At 49.7% G+C, this 16,649-nt stretch overlaps 7 protein-coding genes across 7 annotated transcripts; 2 read left to right on the forward strand and 5 right to left on the reverse strand.

Moving 5' to 3' along the window:
- The first annotated feature begins 1,515 nt into the window (after positions 1-1,515).
- ASPBRDRAFT_372653 (DEAD/DEAH box helicase) lies at positions 1,516-4,212 on the forward strand. The gene is made up of 10 exons (XM_067623689.1): positions 1,516-1,769; positions 1,833-2,223; positions 2,275-2,332; positions 2,384-2,519; positions 2,567-2,927; positions 2,974-3,053; positions 3,104-3,255; positions 3,310-3,503; positions 3,553-3,701; positions 3,759-4,212. Exons 2-10 carry the CDS (start codon positions 1,895-1,897, stop codon positions 4,052-4,054), a joined length of 1,755 nt encoding a protein of 584 aa, XP_067482771.1. The 5' UTR covers positions 1,516-1,769; positions 1,833-1,894; the 3' UTR covers positions 4,055-4,212.
- A 489-nt stretch (positions 4,213-4,701) lies between these two features.
- ASPBRDRAFT_61888 (polysaccharide deacetylase family protein) lies at positions 4,702-6,089 on the forward strand (the record flags this gene model as incomplete). The annotated part of the gene is made up of 3 exons (XM_067628337.1): positions 4,702-5,561; positions 5,621-5,706; positions 5,755-6,089. 3 exons carry the CDS (start codon positions 4,702-4,704, stop codon positions 6,087-6,089), a joined length of 1,281 nt encoding a protein of 426 aa, XP_067482772.1.
- A 252-nt stretch (positions 6,090-6,341) lies between these two features.
- ASPBRDRAFT_372711 (uncharacterized protein) lies at positions 6,342-6,727 on the reverse strand. The gene has a single exon (XM_067623691.1). The coding sequence runs from the start codon at positions 6,641-6,643 to the stop codon at positions 6,401-6,403; it is 243 nt and encodes an 80-aa protein (XP_067482773.1). The 5' UTR covers positions 6,644-6,727; the 3' UTR covers positions 6,342-6,400.
- Positions 6,728-6,810: 83 nt separating this feature from the next.
- Positions 6,811-8,184, reverse strand: ASPBRDRAFT_117355 (glycosyltransferase family 31 protein; the record flags this gene model as incomplete). The annotated part of the gene is made up of 2 exons (XM_067617085.1): positions 6,811-7,128; positions 7,195-8,184. 2 exons carry the CDS (start codon positions 8,182-8,184, stop codon positions 6,811-6,813), a joined length of 1,308 nt encoding a protein of 435 aa, XP_067482774.1.
- A 1,259-nt stretch (positions 8,185-9,443) lies between these two features.
- ASPBRDRAFT_117292 (phosphopantothenate--cysteine ligase CAB2) lies at positions 9,444-10,728 on the reverse strand (the record flags this gene model as incomplete). The annotated part of the gene is made up of 2 exons (XM_067617074.1): positions 9,444-10,492; positions 10,545-10,728. 2 exons carry the CDS (start codon positions 10,726-10,728, stop codon positions 9,444-9,446), a joined length of 1,233 nt encoding a protein of 410 aa, XP_067482775.1.
- Positions 10,729-11,501: 773 nt separating this feature from the next.
- On the reverse strand, positions 11,502-13,878 carry ASPBRDRAFT_168520 (uncharacterized protein; the record flags this gene model as incomplete). The annotated part of the gene is made up of 4 exons (XM_067619645.1): positions 13,688-13,878; positions 13,439-13,630; positions 13,142-13,307; positions 11,502-13,096 (listed from the first exon to the last, which is right to left on the reverse strand). The coding sequence occupies exons 1-4, from the start codon at positions 13,799-13,801 to the stop codon at positions 11,502-11,504; spliced, it is 2,067 nt and encodes a 688-aa protein (XP_067482776.1). The 5' UTR covers positions 13,802-13,878.
- Positions 13,879-14,527: 649 nt separating this feature from the next.
- Positions 14,528-15,917, reverse strand: ASPBRDRAFT_116369 (uncharacterized protein; the record flags this gene model as incomplete). The annotated part of the gene is made up of 5 exons (XM_067616971.1): positions 14,528-14,818; positions 14,891-15,458; positions 15,520-15,600; positions 15,659-15,745; positions 15,799-15,917. 5 exons carry the CDS (start codon positions 15,915-15,917, stop codon positions 14,528-14,530), a joined length of 1,146 nt encoding a protein of 381 aa, XP_067482777.1.
- Between the last annotated feature and the right edge of the window lie 732 nt (positions 15,918-16,649).

Here is a 16,649-nt window from a genome sequence, read left to right on the forward strand (position 1 = left end):
TGAGGAGAATGGAGCGATGGGACCAGGGGAATTAGATGGACAGTAGGGAGCAGATGGCCGTACCGGCGGACGAGGTAGTTACCATCTCGGAGTAATGGGATCCCGTGATGGTCCCTACGGCGTATATCTCCTTCTGCCCGCTTTTGTTGAGGTCGGGTGGAACCGAATTATTGTTCTGACGGGCTGGGCAATCTTAGTCACTCCTGCTCCTTGAACACATTCGGTCAGGCAAACAGGAGGAAGGCATCCAAGCAAAGGCAATCCTCTGGATTCCCAGTGAGCTGGTGTTTGCAGAATCGCTAGTCTCGTTGTCCACTGCAGGGATCAAGTGCATCCAGCCAGCTGGGAGGATGGGAGGGCGTGGCCAATGACGTTGCCCCATTGCCTTGATACCTCAGGCATTAAAATGGAGTCTCAGGCATCAACCCCACATGATTTGAGGGTTATCAGATAGTCGATATATATAAACCACCAATGTATCTCGGGCTTGTGGGATTCATTCCCCAAAATATAAATTTCGGTCCTTGGTGACCTCTGTCGGCAATTGTAAGGTACCACTACCAGTGCATCCTAGTAGAGATCTATAGTTACTGATGTGTGTGAGTGACGTTCAAGTAGCAGTTACTTGTTTGCACATTCCCGGATATGTCTCCCGTCACTGGCACTCCTGCTCACTCAGTCGCCTAGTATATTCCCCCGTTCCAGTCTGTACTCCTGCTTCACCCAAAGTACTGAAATAGAACCTTAAAGAAATAGTTGTTTAGAACTAGAGGACCACCAACTGTCACCAGTCCACTACTAAGAGTACAAATCATAAAAAATAAGAAGCTGAATCAGAATAACCAGAAACGGCTAGAGCTAGTTCGGAAGCTATTTTTGTAATGAGTCTACTTTTGTAGACACTGATGTATCCGTGGATACTTCTATAACACCTGACTTATACATCTAGAGGCTTCGTTGCTCAATTCCTGACCGTTTAGGTTTTAGGAGCCGTGTCTCACATTATCATTGAACACAGTTACCGGATGCTTCTAGTTGTAATGTGCTGGATATTTGCATTCAATCCTACCTTGAATTGCTACAAGCCTAGCCTACTATATAATGACTTGATAGCACAGTATAGTCGAGGTAGCTGCATTTCATAGCTACTTGATTATGTTAAGTCTAGGTACCTACGTTCAGCTAAGGATATAGAACACCTCACCCGTTGTAATTACTTTTCGAGGAAAGAATATTGATTTGACTACAAGTAAATTGTGTCCGCCGGTATGTTCTGCGGGTTTTGCCGACGATGAGCAGGTCTTCAATGAGTAATTTAAGCTGACTGGCTCTTGGTAGCCATCTCGGTGTCAAATGGCGTCTCTTAGCATCTGTACTCCATTGAATTGACTTGACTACTCGATTACTACCTGCTAAACCGAAGGTGTTTGAATACCAAACTGACCTAGCTTACTGTTCTGCTAGCCCACTTCGTCCCCTCACCCGTTCTTCTCTCTCCTGGCAACCTGGCGCGCTGCAAACCAGCGACATTCACTGCCCAATCTCCATTTGCAGCACTGTGCTTGATGAAATTTTTCTTCCACAACTTGTCATTGTTTTGTTCTTGTAATCTCTCACACGCGTCTCGCGTCTCCTATAAAAAAACTTTCTTTCTGTTTCTGAACTTCAATATCTCTGACACCCGCCCTCCCTCTCCTCTTTCTTAGTCCAGTTCCCATCTCAGGCGCACCCATTACACTTCAAAAACCAGAGACAATTTACGCTCTCTCGTCAGTATAACATCACTTCCATTCAATATCTCCTTCACTTACCAACCATCTATCTCTATCTAGATACACCCAGAGTTAATCACATCACGCGTGTTTGAACCTGCCACTGTCTCTACCGAGCAACAATGGACAACTTCGACGTCTCGGATATGAGCAACGCGCTCAAAGAAAGCACGAGTAATCAAGCCAGCAATCCTACCGAATCATCCACTGCTGCCCGCGAGAAGGGCTGGACTACCCCAAAAGGCTACGATTATGAAAAGTATACGTCTACTGTTCCGCCCCTCACTCAGCCCCAAGGTGAGAATCAGGAGCAGTCCCCTGAATGGGCCGCTCAAGCTGCAAAATATGAATGGAAGGATGAATTTGGGGACGTTGGCCCACGGAACACTGAGCTTGAGGAGATGTTGTTCCGCAGCGAATTCACCAATCGAACTGGTTTGAAGATTGGCAAGTAAGTTGGCAACACTGTGCTTGCTATCAGGTTCATTTCTGATCGGATAAGCATCCAAAATATTGAGGTCATTGCAGAGAGCCGTGAGAGACCAAGTCCCATTAAGAATGTAAGTCGTGCCACAATACTCACAACACTGGTCTTGGCTGACAAGGTCCAGTTTGACGATGCTGGTCTTCACCCTATCATGCGCGAGAATATTCGCCTGTGCAGATACGAATTTCCAACCCCAATCCAGGCATACTCAATCCCCGCAGTTCTTACTGGCCATGATCTGATCGCCATCGCTCAGACTGGTAAGTGATGATTCCTTTACATAGCAGAATCATACTAACAGACGAAGGGTCTGGAAAAACCGCTGCCTTCTTGATCCCAGTTCTTTCTCAGCTGATGGGAAAAGCTAAGAAGCTGGCAGCTTCGCGTCCCAATGTCGCAGCTGGCTATAACCCGAGCGCCGACTCTGTTCGGGCTGAGCCGTTGGTGCTCATTGTTGCTCCTACCCGCGAACTGTCAACCCAGATCTTTGATGAAGCGCGACGCCTATGCTATCGCTCCATGCTACGTCCTTGCGTTGTATACGGTGGTGCGCCGGTTCGTGACCAGAGAGAAGAGTTGCAACGTGGCTGCGACATCCTGATTGCTACTCCTGGCAGGTTGTTGGATTTCATGGACAAGCCACACATCCTCTCTCTTCGACGTGTCAAGTAGGTTCCGCAAGCCTATTGTGATCTATCACTAACATAGCCTCAGGTACACTATCATCGACGAGGCAGACGAGCTTCTGCAGTCCGACTGGGAGTCTGATTTTGCTAAGATCATGTCTGGAGGAGGTAGGTGCTCCTCTAATTATAGATTTCCCACATACGCTGACAAGTTCAAGACATCAATGAGGACGCCGACCACCGCTATATGATGTTTTCGGCCACCTTCAACAAGGATTGCCGTAAGCTGGCGCGCAATTACCTCGCTGAAGATCATGTCCGTGTGCGCATCGGAAGACCTGGCAGTACTCACGCCAATGTTGACCAGAATGTAAGCACGCACGGCACCTAACACAGAGCAATTACTAACAGGTCATCACCTAAGATCATTTATGCTGAACCTCCTCTCAAGAAGCAATGCCTTTATGATCTGCTTCTGGCTATGCCGCCGTCACGTACACTGATTTTCGTGAACTCCAAGACCCAGGCAGACTTCTTGGATGATTACCTTTACAACATGGGTCTCCCCAGCACTTCCATCCATTCCGATCGCACCCAGCGTGAGCGGGAAGACGCCTTGTAAGTTATTATTCGCTGCGCTTTGCGATCTATCATTAATGCAGTCAAGGCGTGCATTCCGCACTGCAAAATGCCCCATCCTTGTGGCTACCGGTGTTTCTGCTCGCGGCCTCGACATCAAGAACGTTATGCATGTCGTGAACTTCGATCTTCCACGGGTTCAGCACGGTGGTATTACAGAATATGTTCATAGAATCGGTGCGTCACCACCTCAAAAAGCAAAGATGGGAGACAAAATGAGCTAACATGGAACAGGTCGCACTGCACGCATTGGAAATGAGGGTCTTGCCACCTCATTCTACAACCACGACAATGATGCTGATCTCGCCCCAGACCTGGTGAAACTACTCATCGAAAACAAACAAACTGTCCCTGACTTCCTCGAATCTTATCGTCCTTCTGATGATGTTGTCAACTTCGACGACAATACTGATGACGAAAAAAGCGACGAGGACAACAATGGTGAAGCCGATGCCTGGGGAGGAGGCGGAGGAATTCCGATGGGGGATGACGCCGAAGAGGCTGAAGGTGACTCGAAGTGGGAATTTTAAATCGACGCCTTAACCTTACCATGGCTTGTTCTGATCCGCGTCTCGCCTCGACCACTGTCTCTTTCGCTTGAGGCTAAGTGAGACAAACGGCAGATGCTTGCAAGTGGAAGCCTAGGCTCGATGGGGGTCGATGATTGCGTCTGTTTTCTCTTCTTCTCTTCCTTTCTAGAGATCATCCTATGTTTCACCCAGACGGGATCTGGTGTGCAATTGTTCGACTTCATGGCACAGAGACTATTTGCAGCCTGCCTCTCGCCTTGGGATCTCACAGAAGCTCGGAAACGATTGTTCCTGTGGAAGGACAGTGGATCTGGGCTACGTGATGGATCCAACCAACTGCGGGCCATGTTGGGAGGCAGGGTGGGAGCGTGGCAAGCAATGTCGTTTCCCTGCTGTACGAAGACTTAACATAATGGTAATCGATCTTCTAAAAGTTGTTCTTTGCTTCAGCGAGCTAGAGGTACTAGATATGCGCTTTCCTTCGGGCGAACCAACCTGCTCTTTCCTCAGAAAAAACTCGTCCGAACTGTAGATAGCTTCGCTCTTTCACGTAGACCTTGTTGACACATGCCCTGGAGACACAGCAACTCTGAACCAAGCCTACGGGTACTACTAGCTGTGGGACAGAAACGGTCTTGAGCGCAATCATGGTGGCCTGCAAGCGGTCCGCCATCCTCCTTATACTTATAACCTTCATCGCCTCAGCTACTGCTCATGTCTTCTTTCCAAGCAACACAACCAGCAGCAATATCACCGGCACCCCCTATAACCTCACCGCTCCTATAGTCATTGATACCTTTAACAACTCTCACCACAACACCCTAGGCTTCTGGCACGGTGGTTTAGAAGGACTCAAGATTGATTACGGCCGCAACTTCGTCCGCTTCTATCCAACCGACCCAGACCACAACTATAATACGCAGCTCTCGCCAGCAACGTGCTTCAATCTCCTACCCTACCGAGCAACCCACTACTTGCACGTACAATTTACCGGTCATACTAATTTCAGCGTTTCCCTTACTCAAAATAACATCCATTGCGACTCCTCCCGCAGTCCCTTCCCCGAAACCTGGGACTCTGTCGAAGCCGCTCGATATGCACGCGGGAACGACATATACATCCCCCTCCGGCATTTCTACATTGATCACTCCCGGGCCGTCTCAGTTTCCTTCAATGGCTTCTACTCACCTGGAGCGGTCACCCTCTACAAAGTTGAGATCGTCAATGCGGGTAGTGTACCCGCTGGGTTTTCGATCCCACGTCGCGTGGACAACGGTCGTGTGCTACTGAGATGCTCCCGGCCGGGATCGTTTGCCTTTGGGATAGACGATGGGCAACCGAAATTTGCTCAGGAAGTGATGAAGATACTCGAGGAGGAGAACATTCTGGTCACCTTTTTCGTGGTAGGATTGGGGTTGAGAGATTTAGAGACCAACTTCTCGAGTGTCTACAGAGAGATGTTAAACAGAGGACACCAGGTGGCTCTACACTCGGATACGCATCGGAAGTGAGTGGTGTCTTATATCATTTGCCTTCAGTTGAATACTGATGACAAGGAAAATACAGATTGGAAGGTTTGGGTTCCGTTGAAGCCATTGACCGGGAAATTGTGGATAATATCAAGTCGTTCCGACAGATCCTTGGGATTGAGAGTACACGACCCTTATCTATCATTGTAGAGCCTCGCTGACCGTTGACAGGTCGCTATTTCCGTCCTCCCTACGGCACACTCGGTGCGAGAACCCGTCAACGGCTCGCGAAATATATCAAGGATCCCCAGATCATCAATTGGAGTGTGGATATTGAGGATTGGCTGTGGGCGGGCACAAAAACCCCCGAGAAGCAGCGCGAGGCTTTTATTCGAGACGTGAGACGCGGGGGCAATCTCGCTGTCATGCATTTCCTCAGTCCGACTACGGTACAATATTTCCGAGAGGTCATCCGATTCGTGAAGAGCATGAACGCGACCATTATGCGCATTGACCAATGTCTGGAAGATCCACAAAGCCCTCCCCTAAAGATTGCGGCCCCTTGACTCAGGTGTCCGTGCCTTTCTCTTCCTAAGTTCTGTCCTCTATTGGCTCCCCTGCGTTGTAACAAGTCCATTTTCTTAAGCATCACTATGAGAGGTTATTGTTGCTGTTATCTTAACCGCTGTACATGCGGTTCTTCAAAAGTAGCCAGCTCGAATAAACACGAGTGCTTTCACGATCATGTTATACCAGTAAACCACTGAAGCATGTACCTACTCTGCCAAAGACCAAAGTTTGTTACCTACGAGCCACGACCAGCTTAATCTCATGATCTTTTTAATTTTGTCTAGCTAGATGCCCATGACAAGCTGGCTTAAACCGCTGACACGAACACTTGACAAGTCAAGTGTAAGTAGGAAAAAGCGGGCATATAAGAAAAAGAGAAAGAAAAAAAAAAATAAAGAAAGAAAGTACCGACAGTCCCAGACGCCGTGGTATTGATGCAAGGGGTGAAGAAAAAGAAAACATGTAGATGCTCAAGACAAGAATCCCGCCGACTACTCCTCTCCCAAAACGCCATTTCAGCATACGTTTGATGTATGCCAATGCGATGCATGCTACTAAGCTCGCAGCAAACTGATCAATCAATCCCGTAGTTATACATCAGGTATCTCTGATTTCTTGTGTTTGGTTTCTTTCTTTGGAAAAATGAAAGGGTAAACGGAGTATTCGTCCCGCGAAATTCAAGGTGGGGAAGAGGAAGAAGAATGAATGGAGGCACGTTTAAAGTCCAAAATCAGGATGAGGACACCGCGGTGCGTTTTCCATCATGTGCTCGACTGTGCTCAGAATCCAGCCAGATCGGGCTGTCGGGTTCTTGACTCCTAGTCGGGGCGTTTCGCCCGTGAAGCAGATGCCGTCGCGAATGACGAATTGCGCGCAGCTTCGCGAGCTGGAGCAGAGGACTTGGCATTCGTGGAAGGTGGTGATGGTGGGGTGTTCTTGGTCGGAGAGGTTGTCCCAGCTGTCGCGGACGTTGGAGAGTTCGGGGTAGATGAGTTCTTTGAAAACGTCGCGGTGGAGGAGGACATGGTTGTCGGTCTGGAAGTGGGGAGGTTCTGTGTTAGCAGGAGTATTGTGATTTACAGGGGTATCGGATGGGCTCACCTCTCGACGTCGGCGTTTCTCGAACTCGTAGAGATCCTGAATCTCGCGAGACGTCAGGTGGTGGAAGGCTACTGCAGGGAAACACCATGGCTTGCGGTAAAATCCCTTGGCGAATTCGTCCAATTCTCCGATGTTGGAGTTCTGGAGGATCGGCCACGAGTAGCGCAAGGGAACACCGGCATCTGCGAGAACCTTGCCCAGGACACAGTCGCCCGCCCAGTGCCAGTCGGTGTATTCGTTCAATTCTATGGTGCGGCTTGCGTACTCGTTGGAGGCGAGTTGCATGGCTGGGTTCGAGACAACGAAGCCGGAACCGCCATGCGCAAAGATGACGTCGGCGATCTGGGTCTCAGTGCCGATGTAGTGGGGTTCTTTTGGATCAAGATGCGAGAGCCATTCAAGGAGTGTCGGCCACGAGAAGTAGGTATCTGCCTCCATGAAGACATACCATTTGGCGTTGTCTTTATAATCGAGGGCCTGTTGCACCATAGGGAGGAATTTCCATTTGTCGAGCTTCCAGCCCGGGTTGTTAGGCTTGCCGATGTTGGAGTTGGCTTCATCGGCGAAGTCGGCCGATTCGAGACCGGCGCGACCTTGTTCGCGGAGGCGGTTGTATAGGTTGAAATCGGCAACGGTATCTCGGACCGTGCTGTCCATGGTGCGGAGAGCATCATGGATTTTGACGCCTTCGATTTCTTCTTCGAAATCCGAGAAGATGATGTAGTTCGGCACGCAGCGCAGGGTTGTTCGAAAGTGAATGGGGACTTTATCGAGGGCTTCGGTGACACCTGTCTTCATGATCACCAAGACGTCTTCGATCCCCTCGAGAGAGGGGCATTCGGGAGGTTCATCTGGAGCGCTCTGCGGCGTGCGGAGCTGGCTGACGCTGCGGGTGTAGAGCTCCGGGCGGACGGAGAGAAAGTGGTAGAGGAGAAATACACCCAAAAGGGAGGAGAGGATGGTGATGCGACGAAATCGACGGATTGCCATTGTCGCAGAAGCACGCGGTGAGGGGGGATTTCGAATTGGATGGGATGGAAGCGGTGGCCGACCTGCAGCGGAGCGGGACCGAGACGCTGAATGCAATAGAGACTTGAAACAAAGCAAAAAAGAAATAATTATCGACCAATCCTCCAAACTGATACAAGGTGTCAATGCATCTTTTGTTGTCACTGTGCGCCAATGATGCAAATATTTCGGCTGAAGTGTAGTCGGGGTGTTATTCGCCGGCGGGGAAATTCCTGGGGACGAGCAGGAACGGAGGAGGCTGAGACAAAAGGGATCGGAGTCCCCTGGCGGTGGAGGGAATTAGAGGAGAGGAGAGGAGAGGAGAGAAAGGAGGAAGAGCAACAGGGGAAGAGATCGAGGAAGCAAATCCCCGAGATCGACACCAGGCACGTTATGGTTATTATTGTTGTTCAGTACCTCCGACACACCAGAAGGGCGTGGGGATGGCGACGTAGGAAGGCACGTAGACGGGCGAAGATCGGCCCACGCTGGCTGGCGATCTGGAGGGCTCCTAAGCTGTCGATGACGCGTTAGCATCGGAATGGCACCGTCTGACTGGAGAATGGAGCTTGATCCATCGCTTAGTTTGGGGGTCTTCGCGGCGCCTAACCATGGATTGCTGAGGAGCTGCAAACCTGAAACCCGCCCCTGACGACCCGTCAGTCAGCCGGTGAAGCTGTCAGAAGTTGAGAACTTCCGAGGTTGCTTCATGATTTGTGCGTGTTGCGGATCCCGCGAGAGAATCAAAATCAAAATCCCGGTCGATCCATCACATCATAATGCTGTTTCTGACGTTCAAGGGGGGAGGAGGAGGAGGAGGGATGAGCATGGGAGATACCACAATGGATAGTTAAGGAGACACGAGGGAAAAAAAAGAGAGAGAAGGCAGGGGCCGGAATGTGTGTGTTTGGTTCACCACACCCGTGATTTTGGCCCCTTGGGCGGATGAACTGTTTAAATCTGACAGCAGCACTAACTACTGTTCCATCTTAACCATCATCTGGTGGTTGAGACACGGTAACTGATTCATCCCATACGCTAACGAGTTAATTAACTATACAGGAACCTGCTTCTTACACAGTAGAAAAAAGTGAAGGACCCCTATTAATCTATCTGGATAGACCCTCCTGCCTCAGGTTTAGCTGCATTCGTCATGCTTCCAGAAACACACACTTGAAACTGTCCGAGTCTTCTCGCACGCCATCCTTCGCGTCTCGACCCAAAATCCTCGGCCGTCCTGTCTAAGACTGGGCGTTGTGTTTAGCAATCTTGTTCGAATGCAATTTGACCAGCTCAGGGATGATCAGACTTTCGATCTCCACTCCCTCAGCCGAGCTGGCCTCATCTTCCAACGGTCGCTGACTCTGCCCGCCCCCACCGGTTTCTGCCTTTGTGGACTCGCCCGCCCGCTTGGCCTCCGCCAGACCAACCTGCGCCTCGCTGCCAGAAATGCTCTTGCTGCGCCGCGACTTCGGCACTCGGATCCAGCGCTCGTGTGGGGGTTCCGGGGTCACGAACACCACCTCCCATTTGCGCGTGGTCAACAAGTTTCCAATCACTAGATGGTGCGCATACCGCTGGAGCGCCGTCTGCGCCTTGTATACGAGCAGGTTGGGGTCCGTCTCAAGTTTGAACGACACAATCATACTGCCATCCGGCGCCCACCCATTTACCAACCGATGTAGGAACTTGGGCACCGGGTCGAGATCAATGATCAATTTTTTACTACGCGACGGGGGCTGCGGCTCGATCCCGCCCGTGTAAATGTCCGACGAGCCAACTGCCTGGTCCTTGCCCAGATTGTCCGGCAGCTCTGATGACTGGATCTTGTGCTCTGACATGCGGTCGCTGGGAATGAAAAAATCGCTGACGGCAGCGGCCAGGTAGAACAGCGCATTGGGACCCAATGGCTTCATTAGCTGGGCCAGCGACCGTAGTTCGAACAGGTACTCCGAGATCGTGGTAAACGGGAGTAGGAGGAGGAGGTTGTTGCGCTTCGCATAGCGATACTTTCGCAAGACATCCCGCATTTGGTCCTGGTACTCACTGCGCACCTTGATCGGCCGGTGATCCGACGCGCTGGTCTCTGTGGCATCAGGCACCGGCTCCTCCTCATCCATGAAATCCAGAAAGCAATTTGTGGAGTGGCTGTAATGCCGCGAATACGGCAACAGACTGAACTGCCGATGTAGGAATATTACTGCATATCCCTCCTGAAGAAAGTATTCTGCCGACACAGCACCCCGGGTGCCCGCGCTGAAATTGTCAATGAAGCGAACGGTCTGGTTCTCTGTACATCGGTCAGAACATCTTTTCTCGGGTGCACGAACCATCCCACGAACCAAGAGGAACTGTGGTGCCCCCGGATGTCACCAGGACAAGGCGTCGGTTCGCTTGGACGTGGTAATCGACGAAAGCTCGAGCGAGGGCTTCATGCCTCGGGAGGGCTTTGGGCGGGGGGTAGTTGTTGAAGTAGACCGACTCGGCCTCGGCAGGCGTCATCTCTGGCGTCGGAGCGGACGTCATACTGGAAGGTAGAGAAATCTTTCACTGATATGCAACTAATTTTATATGCAGAAAATCCAATCAATTGTTGTCTTCTATCAATGCGTTCAAGCGGTTCTTTCTATTGCATCTGTTTAGGCGAAGCGGGGGAGGGGACGACAAAGGCTGGATGCGGGAAGGTCAACAACGGAAAGGATGTCGGAACCACGACTGCTTTCTGCAAAAGCAACCTGCTTATTGCAGCCAGGAGACAGGCGATCGACGACAGAGAATTCGAGCGAAATCAGGAGAAAGATCGAAGTATTTGTGTTTTGGTGTATTCTGACATATGCCGGGTACTTCGGAGCACGGGGTGAGATGAGTATCGCAACTGGTGAAATTCCAGCCCGCCACCTGTGAAGCTGAGGGATTAGCTTTTCCCCAACAGATTAGCACCCACAAATGATTAGCATGCAGCGACAAAAGCAATAGGCAGATTCGGTCTTTTGCTGATAGACAGATTGGTTCTGATGGTCTGGTGGAATCGTCTTGGTGAAGTTCACTTTTCTCACCGGGAGGGGCATTTCACCGCCTTCGGCTTATGACGCACCTTCTCCGGCTCTCGGTTCATTCCTCTTCCTCCTCTTCCATCGATCCGCATAGTTAGTTACGCCCCTTTCTACGGAGTATGTTGTGCATCATTAGGTCAGAATAGCACTATCAAGTCATATTGTTATGATTACGATTACTATTGCTATCACTGCATATTATTTCACATAGATCAAGACTGGTAGCATGACAGAACACCAAAAGTCTCAAAACTTCAAGGTCTGCAAAGCAGACTTCAAATCCTCCATCTTGTTCCTCAGGCTGGTCCGCCGGGCTTTGATCGCTTGCGATTCGCCCGCGATTGCTCCCAGCTGGTCTGCATCCAGATTGATAACCCAATCCTGGCTGAAAACTTCAAGGGGGCTCTCAGGACCAGTCAGAAGACAATGCTCGATTGCTTGCATGTGAACATTATCCACAAACCTTTCGCGCGCGACTTGGTAGTATGACCACAGGATGTCGTGGATTTCCTCGGTGATGTATTTCAGATTGCCCTGATTACTGGTGGCTTTCTTGACAGCTTCCAGATCTACTATCTTGTTGTCCAAATAAGTAGTATAGCCCTTGTTGTCTATTTGAATTTCGCCTCGGGCATTCCCTTCTAATGCCATAGCCACACGTGCGGTGCGCAGCTTCTGGAGGGTCTGGCTAAAATAATTGTTCAGGGTATATGGCCGGCGATTTCTCTCAACCGACAAAAGATAGAGCGCCTGGGACATGGCCATTTGGTATCTTTTCAGAAGTTCATCGAGGATGCTGGGCCAAATCTTGCTGTAGAGCTGTTTGCTTCCACAGATCTTTCCCAATGCGGTACTCAGGAAACGATGAACCACCATGATGGCATTACTCACGTGCTCCCGTGTCATAGCTTCCCATTTGGTGGTCTGTTCCTTGAAAGCTCTGGAGAGAATATTGCTTCCAAAAGTTCCCAAGTCAAGCCCTCGAGAACTGAGATAGAGCTCTTTGATCCAAGCTTTGATGCCATCTTCATTAGGGTCTTCAAAGCCCGACACGCGGCTAACGATCTGCTCCAGCTCCGGGAAGTCATCAGGGTCAAGATATTTGGGCTCAATAGCTTTGCTAGCGTTGTTAGTAGTCTCTTGGCCCCTGACGTCTCCTTCATCGTTGTCCGTCCCTGAGACAGGGCAATCAAAGGGGAAAAAATGTGCTTCAGTCTGAAATTTCGAGCTGAAAATCTCAGAGAGACCGACGATATGTGTCAGAAGCCTGGAATTACTCTCCCCGAATGCTTCATTTTCCGTATAATTGGCATCGCGTGCAGCTCGTACGAAACTCTGAAACTGACGAGCTATACCACTCAAAAAAGCACGCTGTTCCTGTTCGGTTTGACGTGCAGGGCCCAGATGGTCCAGATCTTGTTGGCAGGAATCAATCTGATTCTTGATATCTTTGCGCAATTCGGGGAATTCGCGCTCGGTGACCTCGCTCAAGAGTTCTCCTAGCCGGTATCGTAAGGCCTGGATGCCAATACGGTCTTTCGGCAAGGAACTCCAAGGCTGGCTGGCAAACATTCGCTCTCCTTTCTCACCATCCAAAGAAGTGTCTTTATCTACGCCCTGGTTTCTGACCAAATGGTATTCCAGTGTCAGCGGTCTCTTGAATCCCAGGACCAGTGAGCACAAAGCTGCCTTGGCGCTTTGCTCAATCACCAAATCGGGTTTGGTCAGTACACCAAGCGTACGCTCTCCGTTTTCATCATAATCTTTGGCCAGCTTGAGGATCTCCTGGGTAGCAAGGTCGACATTGCTGGGAAGCACAGCCAGTATCACAGTGCGGGCATCTTTGATATAGTTCTTGACCATATCCCGAACCAGTTCGATATCACTGTCGGTCGTGACGCCATCCGTCGGGTCCCTGAAGATCCCCGGCACATCTATGACGGTCAGGTAGTCCTCTTCAGGCCCGCATAGCTCGATCTGGAGCACATCTTTGCTGAAGACCGATCCTTCCTTAGACGAAAGGTCGGTACGAATTCCCATAAGTACGTCGACCTGTCGATAGGTTAGCATTTGCCTGACAATAGCAAAAGCACACGCTGGACGAGACGAACCTCCTTTAGAATTGTGGGGAATTCCAAGCGAAAATCTTCAGTGCCTTTAAGGGTCTTCTTAAACCTTTGTACCTTTGCCCTGTGCTCCACGGATGCGTCCACAGCAGGGATAATGGAGATCTCAACCGAGCAATCGTCTTCACGACGGGAGGTTATCTGCGTGGCATATCGCGTACAGAGTTCCAAATCACGAGGAAATGGAATCTTGGTGAGGCTTGCCAGTAGAGAGGACTTTCCTGAACTCTGGTCCCCAACGACAACCAACTTCATGAAGATTAGTGTCTTTCGTGGACGCTTTTAGAGGTGGCAGGGGTCTCTTACCTGCGGAAGAGGAACATGTTTTCCGATGTTTTTCTCTCGTAGCTTGTCGATTTTCTTAAGCAGCTCAGAGCTGTTGAGATTCTTGGAACCGCTTGCGTCTTCTTTGTTAGACATGTTGACGGTTGAGCTGGCAGATGAACCTACACAGAATGACCTGGGAGAGAAGGAAAGGAAGAGGGAAAGAAGGAAGGAAGAGCTTTTGGGACCAAGGGTTGACCATGAAAAAAATTTTTTTTTTCGGGGCATGTGGGCTTTCAGTTAATACTGACTGCCATATTGGGCGTAGCTGGTAACAGTGAAAGGCACAGCCCAACAGTTCACAATGAATTGTGTGTGCAAAAGGGTTGGCTGTACATAGAGTCTTCGAAGGATCAGTCTTGAAATCTCACCGAGATGAGTCTGATTAGAGATATCGGCGTGATATTCAACATATTCTAACGTGGTGAACAAAAATGAGGGGCTTATAGCCTCCCACCGGCTAGGAAAGACAGGAGGAGGAGTCTGTATGGTAGGAAAGCTCGAGAGTTTTGTCGCTAGAGAAAGGAGCTTTTGAGCAGATTGCGATGTGATCATATATCAGTTCCCGTAGATGCTTCCCGAGGGGGGTACTATATGCTCTAAATGTATCTTCTCAGATGCGGAAAACATATATCTGGGAACTAAATGCTATGTAAGCCACTAAATCTGAAATTTGTCTATACAATCCAATATTCAGCTTGATTGACCTTTCCATGCCGTGATTGAGTTCATGAGCTTTTCAGTGACCTTCATTCCCCTGATTCTATTATCCTCTCATAGCACCAACAGTGAATAAACATGCACAACAATGCCCTATATCATTCAGAGATCCTTGCGCGGTCTCACCGGCATGACAGGAGTCGGAGCATCGATATGAGCCGTCCACTGCGTCAATTGAACATCTGCTGCAGTGAACGCGGTACTAAATCTGTCCGCGAGGAGGTAGTCGAGCGGAAAGGCAGGATTGAACTCAATGGCCTTGTCAATCTCATCCATATCCTCCTTGGACAGGTCGAGGCTCAGTGCTTCAATGTTGGCTTTCATGTGTGCTACGCTGCGTTGACCGACAATGGGGAAGACGTACGGTGTCTTAAAGCGGACCCATGCGAGAGCCTAAAGAGATATGTCAGTGCAACTGTCTAAATACGTGGTACAGAAAGTAGGTATATGTAGGGTAAAACTCACAACAGCATAAAGAGATGTCTCATTCCGCTTAGCAACCGCCTCCAACACATCAGAAACCTTGTCATCCTCGTCAGTCCGGAGCGCCGCTCGTCCAGAACCCTTATACTCCGCGGTGCGCTGCTCTGCGGGTCTGAACTTCGCCTGGCCTAGCACTGCAAAAGGCGCGATTGCCATCCCCTGGTCGCGACACATGGGCACAATCTCGCTTTCTATATCCCTGAACCCGGCATTCCACTTCCCTTGGTAGACAGAGAACGGTCTGAGTCCATTGGCGCGTGCGTAGGCATTGGCCTTGACGACCAACCAAGCCGGCGTACCAGAGACACCCAGATAGAGAACCTTCCCAGCCAAGACGAGTGCGTTCAGACCATGCATGACTTCCTCCACGCTGGTGGTGAAATCCCACCAGTGCACATAGAGAATGTCAATGTAGTCCGTTTGGAGCTGTTCGAGACTGTTTTTGACAGATAGGTTCATGGATTTGACGGAGTTTCCGACAAAGTTCGATTGGATGGGCTTAGTGGATACGTGGGTACGACGGAAGCCGGTTGTGTATTTGTTTGCGATGCTGTTGAGTGTCAATACCAGTCAAGACATATTGAAAGCTAGGAATTGGGTGATGTACGCACACCATCTGATCTCGATTTCCGCGTTGCTTCATCCATTCTCCTATCCATTGTTCGGATTGTCCGTCCTGGTATACATTGGCACTAGAGATCATGAGTCTGTCGCTCGTCCACAGCGCCCGTATATGATGCTTGAACGTACGTGTCGATGAAGTTTCCACCGTGGTCATAAAAGGTATCCATTATTGCGAAGGATTCCTCCTTGCTGCATTCGCCCATGTATGGTTCCCTGCGGGGTGTTAGGGAGCATTGCTTTAATTGTAGCTGGGAGGATAGACTGACCAGGTTGTTCCAAAGTTCATCGTGCCCAGGCATAGCGGAGACACTTTGATACCACCAGTAGGTGATAAGACTTGATGGAAGCCCAGGAGGCACTTTGGTTTAGGGACAGGGCCAGCCATTGTTACTATACAATACAGTAGGTTGTAGGTCGTCAAAATGAAAATAAGATGGTTGATGATGGGTGAAAATAGAGTCAGGAACTGCAGGTATCACTGCTACTTATTTATGTTTTATATTGTGTCGGTCTTCGTTAAGGGAGATTATTTTTTACCATCAATTGTAAGAAATCTAGGCCGCAACCTGACCGCGTCATTATCGCATTGTCAGATTGCATCCATTCGAAAAGGCGCTTCATCATTGCTAGTAGTGACGACGCATCTGTTGCCTGTTGCGGAGTATACTGCAGGCTGAAGGACTGACGTACTAGGGTTCTTAGCATGTCTTGCATATGTTGGAAGTTCATTGGCTGACATTAACTCGGCCTAAATTGCGCCAAGAGATTTGACCCTGTCTGATGGGGGCGGAAATATGCTTTTATTGAAATTTTGGGTATAGCTGCTCGTATAATATGCTCCTGATGTCTTATCGCGCATGCATATGGCCCAAATCCTCTATAAGCCAACTTGCCCTTTCAAGGGATAATGAATATTTGCATCCCATGCTGTCAATATATCCCTGTCAGTGTGGGGACGTGAGGTTCCCTTGTTGGGTAGTACTACTCGAGTAGCTCGTTCATATCGGCATACCAGAGCTGCATCTAAAGGATCAGAAAACTCTTGAAATTTGTATTATTAAGCTCCTGCTTAATCGATGCCCAGATATCGAGGTCGAACCCTGGAAAGTCAGCCATA

The sequence above is a fragment of the Aspergillus brasiliensis genome (genome assembly GCF_001889945.1).
Source record: "Aspergillus brasiliensis CBS 101740 unplaced genomic scaffold ASPBRscaffold_2, whole genome shotgun sequence".
In the NCBI taxonomy this organism is placed as follows: domain Eukaryota; kingdom Fungi; phylum Ascomycota; class Eurotiomycetes; order Eurotiales; family Aspergillaceae; genus Aspergillus; species Aspergillus brasiliensis.